This window comes from Pipra filicauda, unplaced genomic scaffold (assembly GCF_003945595.2).
Source record: "Pipra filicauda isolate LSUMZ 115617 unplaced genomic scaffold, ASM394559v2 scaffold37_size4185640_pilon, whole genome shotgun sequence".
In the NCBI taxonomy this organism is placed as follows: Eukaryota; Metazoa; Chordata; class Aves; order Passeriformes; family Pipridae; genus Pipra; species Pipra filicauda.
In genome coordinates, this window is record NW_024104509.1 from 1,897,712 (window position 1) to 1,910,824 (window position 13,113).

At 34.6% G+C, this 13,113-nt stretch overlaps 1 protein-coding gene across 1 annotated transcript in view; it reads left to right on the forward strand.

Annotated features, from left to right (window-relative positions):
• Positions 1-13,113, forward strand: part of ALDH1A1 (aldehyde dehydrogenase 1 family member A1) — a 50,149-nt gene that overhangs the window by 15,402 nt on the left and 21,634 nt on the right. Inside the window, exons 2-5 of the mRNA XM_027729020.2 lie at positions 841-912; positions 1,212-1,330; positions 8,567-8,671; positions 12,627-12,767. Coding sequence (XP_027584821.1) covers positions 841-912; positions 1,212-1,330; positions 8,567-8,671; positions 12,627-12,767 — 437 coding nt within the window. The remainder of the gene's footprint in view (positions 1-840; positions 913-1,211; positions 1,331-8,566; positions 8,672-12,626; positions 12,768-13,113) is intronic.

Genomic DNA, 13,113 nt, shown 5'->3' on the forward strand with positions numbered 1-13,113 from the left:
ATCCATAATAATTAAGGCATGCCCTTTAATTCAGAAAGTATGTGAAATATAATTAATGTATGGCAAGATTAATCTTGTGATATATCCTATCTCATCTGTCAGTCAAAAGCCTTTTATTGACAGATGGTGTAGATGATGGCTGATACATGAGTTAAATGTGTGCAGTGAGTTTTACAAGTATCTGTGTAGTCTCAATCAAAGCAATGAGATCATTTCTCTCTATTTCTATGGCATTAACCCACAGTGTATATATCAGAAGCCTAACATAGAAAAACAAGTTCTGGGAGACCACCAATCAGAAAAGGTAGAACTTAATGAAGAAAGGAGTTTCTTGTGCCTTATAAAATGATTTGCCTGTAGAAGAGATACCTTTCTCATTGAATAATCTGAACAGGACATTTATGCACCAGTGGATTTCACCAGTGTAGAAAAATCTTGTCTATCGAATGATTTGTTTTGAACTCAGTTATTCCAAAGGGCACTGTGGTAAAAATTTTGTCCTTAAATTTGTGGTGCTATCTGGAAAAAAAATAGCAGCAAACTTTTGCTTAGTTCTGCCCACAGAAATTTTCTGGATTGATCATTTTTTTTCTTACCTTCACATTTCTTGAAAAATATGTGAAGGATTTTGTATCACCATAGTCTTCCCTTATCTCTATGATCTACACAAAAGACATTAATTCCAGTACTTTTAATGTACCCTGAACATATTAAAATGTAATCTAAAGTGGCTTGTTTTTAATGAATGCTTTCTAGCTCTGGTAATTATTCTCATCAACTCTCTAGTGAGAAGGGCTTAGTTTGTTTCCAGAGCTAACAAATCTATCTTTACCTTCAGAGCTGCCTTCAAGTACGTGAAGAACTCTACATTAAATCTGGGCACCTGCCTGCTGAGAGAAAGCAATTTTACAGGTAAGATGAGGAGTCCTAAAACTCTGTTCCCCAGTAAGGAATTTGAGTGTCTGCCTAAGCAGACTGTTTCAGCAGTGTTTGCTTCATCGAAATCTCAGCTCAGTGAAAAGGCTGTTGCTTTCGGTCATAAAAATAGGTAGTGTCATTTTCTCTTTGCAATGAATTCTTTCATCCAATCATATTCCTGTATGCAAATATACCATAGCTGGTTCAGATAAAAAAGCACAAATAAAGCTAGGGGCTCAGTCAGGACAAAAATCACTGCACTTCCTTTATACCTCATTTCACCTGTGTTTCAGGAACATCCTCAAACTTCTCAACTGAAAACATGAAGAAGCAAGGTTCAGACAGCAATTCTACTACAGTTATGCCAGCTGTGCCAGAACCAATCAAAGATCTGAAAATTAAGTACACCAAGGTTAGTAGCATTTGCATTTCTTAATCTTTCTTATGCATTCAACTTAGTAGGATGTGCTCAGTTTAACCTTATATACGATGGAAGCCACTGTAAATCAGTGCTTAAAATGTTTGTTCTGACCGAGTTCTGATTTTATACATATTAGCAATTGATGTTCAGTGATCCTTTTAACCTAAGTTAAAGCACCTAATTGTGTAAGAATGATACAATCTTTCCATATTTAATTTAGGGTGAGTGTTGTTTTTCTCCTGAAACAAACTTTCAGCAGTGGTAAGTTTCTCAGAAAGTATAAATGAAGCAAAGAAGGAAAGGTTTCTACTATTATATTATTTTTCAGAAGAGTGAGAGCAAACTAAAATGTCAGCATATTGCATCATGTTATGATCAGATTTAAATAATTATACCTAATAAGAATATGTGGAAAGGGATATGTGAAAATGAAACTAAAATAAAAATAATTCTGCTTACGTGTTAACCTTAGAGATAATGAATCTGTTTTTCAGCTTAAACAAGTAGCTATTAATAAAGTCTACCAACACTAACTACTCAATATTACCATAAACTTTTTGAAATAAAAATTCTTCTCCATATACATTTAGAAATATACAGATAAAGAAGGTTTGTATCCAGACTTGTGCTTCCAACTTCAAAAGACTCTTTTCTTGTTTTATACCATAATATTATATCATAAAACACAGATATCTCCTAGAATTTTCAAAAAAAGTGTTGGCAGAGAATATCGAAACTCTACTCTCTGAAACGTTCAGGTAGAACAATTGATCAGAAAAGACCTCTTATCTTTGGAGACTCCTTTATCACTGTTCTTTTTTTCTTGATACTGTTGCAAGGGAAATAATATTATTTTCTAGAGCCACTGCTTATTTTCTTTTCCAAAAGCAAGGTATTCAGCAATCATCTAAATTAATCCTTTTGAATTACATTCTATCCTATTTTTTTAATGGCAAAAATCGAGTAGATTTCAATGCATATCTTTCTTGAATAAATCACACAGGATCCTACTTTGTAAATATTTAACAGACTAGGAAAGCTATGTAGTTCTGCCATGCCACGTGATAGCCCGCTACTGCTCTTCCTGTCTCAAAAAAAAAAAAAAGGTTTTTTACTATTTGATTTTTTAGTTTTCCAGAGAAAGTCAACTAATATGAGCAAAACACTGACTGATGTAACTGAATATTCAAGATATGAATTCCTGTAAAGATTTTTGTCCTTCTAAAATATTTCACTAGTAAAAATCTATTCTGTTAATATAAAAAGCAACCACAAGACAGCCAGCCAAGACAATTGAAAAGTCTGTAGTTTGTAGTGTGCAATCAAGGAGAGTGTCACATTCCAAATATTTCTTTTGCCTTTGCAATAAAGTTGTATATATATAATTTGTACCTGTGCAGAAATGCAACACACCCTTGTGGAGGTTTGATCTTTGCAATACTTTCCTTCTGTCTTCAAACACCATATAGGATGATCTGAAAGCCACAGCAGTCTACTGAGAGACAGAGATTTGGGATATTAGAAATGCTGGCCCATATCCAGCACTCATCTCACAATTTAATAAAGCTTTTCCACTCTTGCCTTCTCACCCATCCTGTTCCTCTCCTGTTAGAGAAGTCAGAACATAGGGGGTGGGTGACTGCTTACAATGGAAAGAATGAGACAAGGGAATCACTAATTACTGCTGATGTATTACCCTTTCTGTCTGAAGCACGCAGGATCAGATCCTTCATTTCTGTACACTCTAATTTTTCTTCTCCTACCATAATATCAACAGCCATTGCATGAGAATCCGAAGAGAGGTCTTCAGAAGATGTTCAAGGACTTTCCTCTTTACTTAACACTGTTTTATTTTCTATGAGAGAGATCATTTGAGGCCTTTCACAGAATTCATTTAACTAAGTATTTCCATATGAATCTGGATTTATAGGTAGGTATAGCTACATTTCAGATTAATCCTTTTTCATATGTAACATGTATACTAGTATAACACTTAACACTCCAGGGAATTTCACTTTCAATCATCAAATGGAAGTATTTTAAACACTAAAATTGGCTTGGATTTTGAACCACAAAGTGATCTTGAATTGGTTTCATATCTGAATCTCCTTTAAAGATATGCCCGTGAACTGAATAAGTTTTGGTAGCTAGCTAAAACTATGCTAGTAAATATTTTACTTAGTCAACATTGAAGAATTAGACAATAGTTGTGTGACAAATACTTTCTGTCATGATGCTTTCACATACCCTAAGCCCTGTGGTACTCCTTTAATCAGAGAAACTCAGATTAGTTAATTATTAGGTTGTCAAATTACATGAGGGGGAGAAAATGGCTGAACATTCTCCCACTAATCTGCATGTGGAATATCAGAAAGCATGGAAGGTTAAGCCACTCTAAATAAAGAAAATCATAGCTGAGCATCAATACGTTGCATCACTAACTTCAAAACAAAGATGAGGCAGAAAAGCACAAAAATATAATTGGAATATCTGGGGAAAGGTAATCAGCTAGAAAGGTACTATAGAAACTCACTCTTTTTCAGATCAGCTTGCTTTGTAGACATAAAGCCCCTTACTGACAAATAAAAAAAATTACATAAGTATTGAATAGAAAGAGTGTGTTCTCTGATTATTAGCTCATTGCAGCAGTAAAATGTAATTCTTATATCAATAATAGCATACAATTTCAAGGGAAGGGAAAAAAGTTAGATGAAATATTAGCCAAACATAAGATTCTTGTAAGGAAAAACCTGTGGTGGGAAAAAATAAGGTTTCGCAGCAGATATTCTATACTGACATATTTGCTCAAAGTTAAAACTTCATTCTTTAGTAGTTCCTTAAATAATATTGCATATTTTAATTTTATTGCTTAAAGCATACAGCAAGACTCCATGATGTATTTTGAGACTGGTACGTTAGAACTTACAGCACTTGAAATGTGCCTCCTCTTGGGCCGCAAATCTTTAAGGTCTAGATGTATCTCTAAAATTTACTGCCAAGTAAATGTTAGCGTATTACAGTACTCAAGAATATCTGAATGACTGCCATAATCTCTAAGAGCAGGTGTACATGAGTGCCAGCAGTTATTCAGCACTGCGCATCATCTCACCTATCTCACCTGAGTGATGCTGAATTGACTTCAGCGTGGGTCCAAACTCAGCCCTGATGTCTCTTCACTGTTCCTGGCCTGTAATAAAATGCTGTTGGTGTAATTCCCTGGTTTATAGTCTGCACTAGAAAGCTTGTGACCAGTCAGTTGAGCAGCTGTTCAAATCTGTTGGTCCCTTTTATCTTCATGAAACAGTCAACGGGGCTCATTTGAAAAGTATTGAGAAGAAAAACTTTATTACAGCAAGGGGCAGATTTATGGGAGGAAGAGGTTTTGCTTTTTCTTGTACGATAAGTTTGATATCTAAATAGAAGATAGCTTAGACATTTAATTTCATGTTTGCAAAGTTATCCTTAATAGCTAAGTTAGGAATACTCCACATTTTAATTGGTTCTATTTAATTTCTTGACTACACTTCTGTATTATTTTTAACAATAATAGTGAATTACATTAAAATTCTTCCCTAGAAAAGAATAAGTTTATAGACAGATGCTGATACAGGATCTTTGCTACAGCAGAAATTAAGTACTTTTTTCTTTAAGCTGCACTTTTAAGTCATTTTGCAGAAGCGCTGAAGCCTGAATCCCTGTACAGACTTTGTACAATACTGAAAAAACAAAAAGGGGATTCTTATTCTAAGGAAGATTCAGCAAAAAGTTATGTTTCATAAAGTGATGACACCTAATGCAAGGGCCCTAAAATTTATTTCAGCAGAGCTGTGGTGCGGTCCATCTGAAAAAAAGCTGTACAGAGTCAGCATGAGCTTCCCTCATGCAGCACAGACACAATTATGGCACTTCCCATCTAGCAGATACTTTTGTATTATGAACTGACAGTCCTTTCAAAATACTCCAGGACTGAATGAAACGAAACCACTGAGATGACAGAGAAAAAGATAAAGTTCAGGTCTTGTTTCCCCATTCTCTGCTCAGGTCATTTGAATGATGAAATCAATTGTGTAAAAAGGATAGAAATACTGCAGTCTTGCAGGGAACTTCAACCCCAAATGGTGAATGGTGTTAGATCGTTTGAGCTGAAACCAATCGTTTCAGAGAAACAAGATTTTGCAGCACTCTGTCATTGTGAAATAAAGACAATCAGAGGGGTTTGACTGCCTGTTGATGGGCTCTATTTGAAACACTAAGCTTTAGTAGTGTACAGTCTCATTTACAGGAAATGTGTCTTTCCAATTCTACTGCAAAGAAACCTGAAAGTCATTAATACTTTGAGTAGTTGAAATAAAAATACATCTTCTCTCCCAAAATTCCAGTGAAGTAACACTTACAAAATACCTGCAACGACGTTTCTAAATCCTTGCAAAACAAAATTGTACTCCTAAACCTCATGGGCCATAGTCAGTCATCCCAGACAAAGCCCTGCACAGCACTTGCCACAGAAGGGTTGCATTTATGTTACTCTAGATGTCAGTGGAGTTCTGATTGACTGACAAAACACTGTAAACTATTGCAAGATGATCCCAAACATAATTTTTCTCAGTCAAGGTTGTTGTTAGAGGCTGCTGTCTGCAGGTACTTTGATGTTGCCTTGATTTAGAGATCCATATCCTTTTTGTTTGTAGCAAATACTCCACAGCATTTAATGAGCATGGCTGAATGCACATTTACATGTACATCTGCCTGCAATGTATTAATACATCTTACTTGTAGAGTTTTGACTTTTTCCTTCTCTTTTCTGTCTTTCATACCTGCATTTCCAAGGCTGCTATCTAGTTTATGAAAGACATCTGGATAGTTTGATTTATACAGCCCTGTTACAATGTTGTATATATATTTAATATAGTGAAGTTATGTTTTAAACAGAAACGGTATTAGAAACATCAATAAGAGATATATTCTAAACTAATACTACGGGCAATATTGGTTGGTGCAATAAATGTAGTATTTAAACAAACACTTAAAAAATTTCCAAAAATGGTATGTTTTGCTATTATTCCTTTCATGGACAGATATGAATTTAGCATACTGTAACATCATAGCAGTGTTATGTTAATATTTACCTTTTACTTTGTCTCTTTTCTTGGCAATATGTCTAGATGGGGGGGAGAAGGGGGTGTTGCACATTTAACCATTTAACTGCTGTCTTTCTCCTTTCACCACAGTCAGAATTTTGTGTGGATAATCTTATAACCAGCTTCATCACTTGTCTGAAATTTCCAGGGACTTTCCAGGGATTGATAGCTGGTCAGCAAAACCAGGAGTTTGCTGGTCAGTCCTGATGGTCAGACATAACAATGGCAGCCTATATAGGGTGCCCACATAGAGACAATCTGAAACATAAAGGAATATATTAAATTAAATATATTAAATGGCAAATTGTTGCCATATTCATTTATTCAGATATAGTGTTTTATTGATCTTGATCATTATTCATAAAATATTCCCTAATTATTGACTACCACTCAGTCAGAGTAGGCAATTTGAACACTATGCAAAAAAATCTATTTCCTGAAATCAGACACATTTTCATAACATATGTGGTTGTAGTGGAAGGGTTTAGTCCCCAGGTCTGTGTGACAGGAAGTATTTATCCTGTAGTTCTGGTGTCTTGACTTTGTCTGCCCCAAAGTACTTCCTGGTTTTCTGTTTCAATTTTCCTGCTACTCTAAGCAGCAATGCTAGGTCCTTTATCCTAATGGAGAGGAAACAGGAATCACATCTTTTCTGCTAGCTGGTGTCAATGGCTAAGCTCCAGTGACTAAAGGTGAGGCAAGACACCTTAACCATAAAGAGAGGTACAGTTTGAGCTCAAAATACTTGGTACTGTCAGTCAGAGTCTGACATGGTCTCAATGATGAGTATGAGCAAGACCTTACATGCATGCCAGCAACACAGGGGCGTTGGGAGAGAGTGAGAAGGGAGAGCACCAGCCCACCAGCACCAGGAAGGTGGGCTCAAGAATTGGGAGGGCAGCCCAGTGTGGAAACCCCACTTTATCACTGATCCAGAGATCACAGAGATGGTCAGGTAGAGAAGGACAGGTAGTGTTAACATCAGACTGCATACCTTATCATGTTCACTTCAACGAACAACCTACATAACAGTTCTTAACAACACAGTCTCCTCTTTTCAACAGCTGTGCATTTATCAGGTCTTCCCAAAAAACCTTTCCTTTCTTAGCCTGTTTTCAGGCTAACCTACAGCAAGAAAAAGTTAACCCCCTCCAACAATTTACTAACAGTGCCTCACACATGGCAGGCTCTAGAGTTGTACAGATCTCGTTCATCCACATGTAAGACCTAGGTTCTATTTTGCATTTGTGAGCAGAGATAAGTACCTCAGATTTCACCCAGAAATCCTTACACATGTCCTAAGCACCCATGACCATCTGGATGCAATTCTGTGCAGTGTGCTCTAGGATGCTCCTACCTGACCTGAGATGTTAGACCATATGGTTCCACTGTGGTTCCTTCCAGCCTTATTCATTCTGTGATTCTGTGATTCATTCAATTGACTGCAGAGAGGGTTTTTCAGTCTCAACTTGAATTTCAGAAAACTATGCTGTTGGTTTTGCTTATTTGGGGCTTTTGATTTGGTTTGGTTTAGTCTTGGTTGGGATTTTATTTTCTTTGGCAGGAGAGAGTGAAGAAAAATCAAAGTAAACCTAAATACAACAGTGCTCTCCAAGATACTTCTAATTTAAGGTATTATACTCACTAAACCCAAGGATTGGGTCTACTTCTGTCAGGCTGTGTAACAAGAAGGTCCTCCATCCTTACCAACCCTGTGAGCACAGGAAACCCAGGTAGTTCTAGGTAGGTCATTTAGGGATGTAACTCCCATGCACATCACAGATTTCAGTTTGAGAAGGGAAGGACCCCTTTGTAACAGCATATTTTTATGATATGAAACAAAGGAAAAACATAATGTAGAGAAAGTTTGCCTCTTCAAAAGAAGGCAATTTTAAAAGGCTGATCCCTGTTATGCTAACATGTGATTACTTATCTCTTCAGAATAATTTAGAAACGGCTATTCCAATTTTAATTCAGGTCTATCAATCAGGCAGCTCTCAGGTATGAAAGATAGGTTTATTCACCAAAGCAGATGACAAACATTTATATATATGTTACTAATACTGTTACACTCTTTCTTCCCCTGCAGATATTTATAAACAATGAGTGGCATGATTCGATCAGTGGTAAAAAATTTGCAGTCTTTAACCCTGCAAATGAAGAGAAAATCTGTGAGGTTGAAGAAGGTGACAAGGTAGAGTTTTCTTTCTTGCTCTTAATTCTAACTTTAAGTTTACTTCTTCATCTTAAAAGCAGTAAGGCAAGCAGCCATCTCTGTGATGTAACCACCTTAGGCATGTACCTACTTCATTCTGTACACTTCTTCTGCAAAATAATTCTTGTCTTTATTTTTTTTTTTATTAAGCCACAGTATTTTTTGTAAAGAGACAGTGAAAAAACTGATTTACCTTAGGATCTCGCTCACATAAGAAAAGTTCTAAAGAAATATTTTTTGCTGGGTTTTTCTTACTAATATTATAAATTCTTTTTCTTATCTGTGATCAGTGACATCTAAAAACTTAATTGGGAGTCTTTGTTATTTTTTCTTGCTCTTCCTTAGTCAGTAATGTAACCTGTTCATTACACATTTCTATAAAACTTTTTATTATAGATAATATGAAGAGGGCAAGTATTTATAATTTCCCACACAGACTCTGTGAAGATGATTATTACCATCAGCATTTTTATGAATATGTCTTCTCAGTATTGCCCCTTCAAATATTTTATTTGGAAAAATATATCGGAACGTGGTCCTAAAAAACACTGAAGTTAAATGTGGCCTATGAAGTAGTCACTAATTCTACCAAAAACGATCTACTTAAAACATGTTGAATCAATGAATTTAAGCAGAGGACTAAAAAACTTGTTGAAAACTGCCTACAAACATTTTTTGTATGTATTTATGAAATTCCCTAGTGGAAAATTACAGATAGATGCCATGTAATCAAAAATGTATTGAAAACCTAAGCGTTAAGATCTCTATTTTGTTATATTACGTGCTTTTCTCATGAAAAGGATTTAGCTAGTGCTACTATATAGTTTAAATGTAAGTTATCAAGTTGGGGGAAGGGTAGTTATTTAAATAGATCAGGCAATGTTGCTGAACAGTTTTAAAAGTGATGACCAATTTTTTCTATAAACTCTGAGAAAGCAAGTATGAGAAGTGAAGACTCTGTTTCCAGTTCAAAGATGACTGTAGCTGGAAATGAAATTGTTTTTATAATTATTGATTTGGTTTATTTAATTTTTATTTATTTATTTATTCATTTATTTATTTATTTCATTTTTTACACTTTTCCCCTCAAGGTCAGTTTTTTACATCCAAAAACGAGAAAATTTTTTCACATTTCTCACAAAATGACGTTATTCAAGTAAAGAAATATGCATATCTAGAATGTTTTGTATACAAGCATTTTTTAAGCTTAGCAGTAAAATATTCATTAAACACCTTTTTATCCAGGAGATACTGTAAAATTTATAAGCTGCTTATGCATGTTATAAGCTCATCAAAAATTTATTGCCAATATAGTAAGCATGGGCTCTTTCAGAATACTTTAATTTACTGCACAAAGATTCAGTCTGAAATGAAATTCTCTTTTGAGAAATACATTCAGAATCATTCACTCATTAAATCTTAGTTACTCTGGTCCATAATTTCACCATGAATCTCCTAATAAACTTTGTCTCTAAGGCTGTCTAGCACATGAGCAATAGTGACCACAAACTTCTAAGAAGGTCATAATGAAGACACATTTTAAAATTTTTAGAAAAACATGAGAAAGTATGTTTTTAATTATTTCATATATCTAACCAGGAGTTTTTTCAAAGGCCTTGCTTTTGTTTAGTCCCACTTACCTATATCTAGTGCTGAGACAGTGATATTTGATCATCCTCAAATTAAATTACTCATGACTTGCAACTGTTCAGTTACCACACAAAATTTTTGTAGCTTTCTTTCCTTACCAGCACTCCAGCAACTCATTAAATAAAGAGATAATACTATTCGACAATCAGGTTTTCTTTCTCTTCAATAATTTTGTAAACTAATGTGTAATGACAACTGCTATTAACTAAATTGCCAAGTGAATTGTACAAATCTAGTAAATTACACAGCCATTATGAACCTAATATGTTAGAGCCTAGACTGCAAATAGGCATTTAATTTGTGCATAAAACAGGGTTGACAAAAGACTGTCCCATTCCTTGTAGTAGTATTTTTCAAGAAACAAGAGGAGATTACAAAGCACAGACATATATGTGGGTGACAACTGTTCCCTTTCAGTTTGATGGCTCTTTCAAACTACATTCCTAATCCTAAAGGCCCCTAGCAATAATAAAACAGTTCAACAAATGGTCAGTGTACGTAAAGTAAATGTACATAAACTAAATGTAAAAAAGTCTAAACTGGCCCAGAAAAGAGTCTTTATACTCATAAGTGTAGATTTATGTACCTGAAATAAATTTCATACTCTTGAAGAACAATAATTTTTTTATTACTTTTCATTCATGGCCCTTTAAAACCTTTATCTTATTTCTCTTGGATTTAATTATTTCTGCACTTCTAGTAGAAAGAACACATGGTACTGTAGTTTTAATTTACATCATTTGTACTAGTATGACTTTTGTTTCCCCCTTGTCCTTTTCCAGTAAAGGCTAAGCCATAACCCCTCAGGTCATATTGCAAAGCTATAGAATATTTATGACAGGGTTCAGAGATAGTGATGATGTATTTGACAACATTCTGAAGATTCTGAAGAAAAACAATTCTTCTTAAACTGGTAGATTTCAGCTACCTGATGTAGGTGACTGGTCAGTACTATCCTATAGTAATGGCTATGCTATTTGTATAGTTCCTTACTACCTTTTCCTGAATTTCCTGGGAAAAAAAAAAAAAGGGAAGTTCTGTGGGCCTCCTGCTTAACAGGTCTGTGCTGAGCTTTCTAAGCCACTAACCCACCTCACTCACAGCTTTTAAAAATGTGTTCCTGGCTATCAACATCAGTTAAAGATTTAAGATCTGGTTCATGTTTAGAACTAATGATTTTGGTGTTAACTCAGTTGACTTTGCTGACTTAGTCAACCTTGATAGTGCTTTCCCTGGAGAAGAAAGCACTGATTAGCAAACAGCAGCACAAAAAAGTTTGAAAGAAATCCTTCAAACATTGCACACAAATTTCTCAGGGAAATGTGACACACACAGAAACTTCTTTTTTTTTTTCTTTTTTTTTTTCCCTTGAAATTTGTTTTTCATTTCTAACAAAAAAAATCTAGAATAAATCTCCTTTTTATGTCATTGTTTTCCTGGGTAAAGTTTTACAAGAATTATGAAATATAGGAGAATTCCAAGTACTAAAACCCTCTCACAAGAGATTTTTAGGTTTTCTTTTTAAATCCTGGAACACCATTTGCACAGAATAGATACATATAATTCATCATAGATTTTCCTTCTACAGTGAAAGCCAAATGATAAATAACAAAATATGCTATAAAAACTATTAATGGACTGACAAACTAGCTGACATATTCAAAGACAATGTTCAGATTTCAAAATATTTAAGCTTAGCATTTTAAACCGGGTGCTTTTTTAAATTTTCAAAATAATTTCAAACATAGATTTTTCTTAAATCTTCACAAAATAAATGTATTAATTTTTCTTCCTCAATAATAAATTTGTGTTCATTTTATGAAACATCCTAAAGCACAGATTTTTCTAACCTGGTCTTCACTACATCACAAAATAGTTTTAGATGATAAATAATTAAACATTTAACTTGCAGATTTGGGCATCTCTTTGTAAATAAAAGAGAATAAATTGTATCATCAGTGTAATTTTTTGTTGTATGAAGAGGGCTTGAAAACATAAACTTTAAAAATAGAGTTCCTTAATATGGTTTTATTTTAGAAGCTTTGAGAACCGACCACCTGTTTCTCATACAATTTCACATTGCTGAGATAGCAACAGAAGTGTTTGAAAAAAAAAATAACCCATGCATTTAAAATTACTGTACCAATTTTGATTAGATTGGTCTTGGTTTCTCTTATTTAAAATTTCAGTTAAATTTCAAGTTAAACTTCACATAAGTAACAGCCAAAAAGACTGATGACAGAATCAATTACTGATTTAAAAAGTTTCTCTTTTTTCCCCACAGGAGGATATAGACAAGGCAGTTAAAGCAGCTAGAAAGGCTTTTGAGCTTGGGTCACCCTGGCGTACAATGGATGCTTCGGAGCGAGGAAGGCTCTTGAATAAACTAGCTGACTTAGTTGAAAGAGATCGACTGATTTTAGCTGTGAGTATGATATATGAACAAAAAAAATGGGACAAAAGTCCTGATTTAAAGAAAGATACAAGGAAGTGTAATGTGCCTACCTTTTGGAAAGTCACGCTTTCTTAATATTTGTTTTTCATCTCTACAGCAAAATGACCACAGTAAGCTGCATTGTACTCTGACCTATTAACACCCCAAATCCAAAATGTACTTGAGTACTTGATCACTTTAAAGTGATACTTAAACTACCTACAATCACAGTAATTTGAATTGCTGATTCTTAAGGACATACTAACATAGATCACATGGTTAACATTTTTCTACACCAAAGTCAGAACAGAGGCCTAAACACAAATCAAAGCCTGAA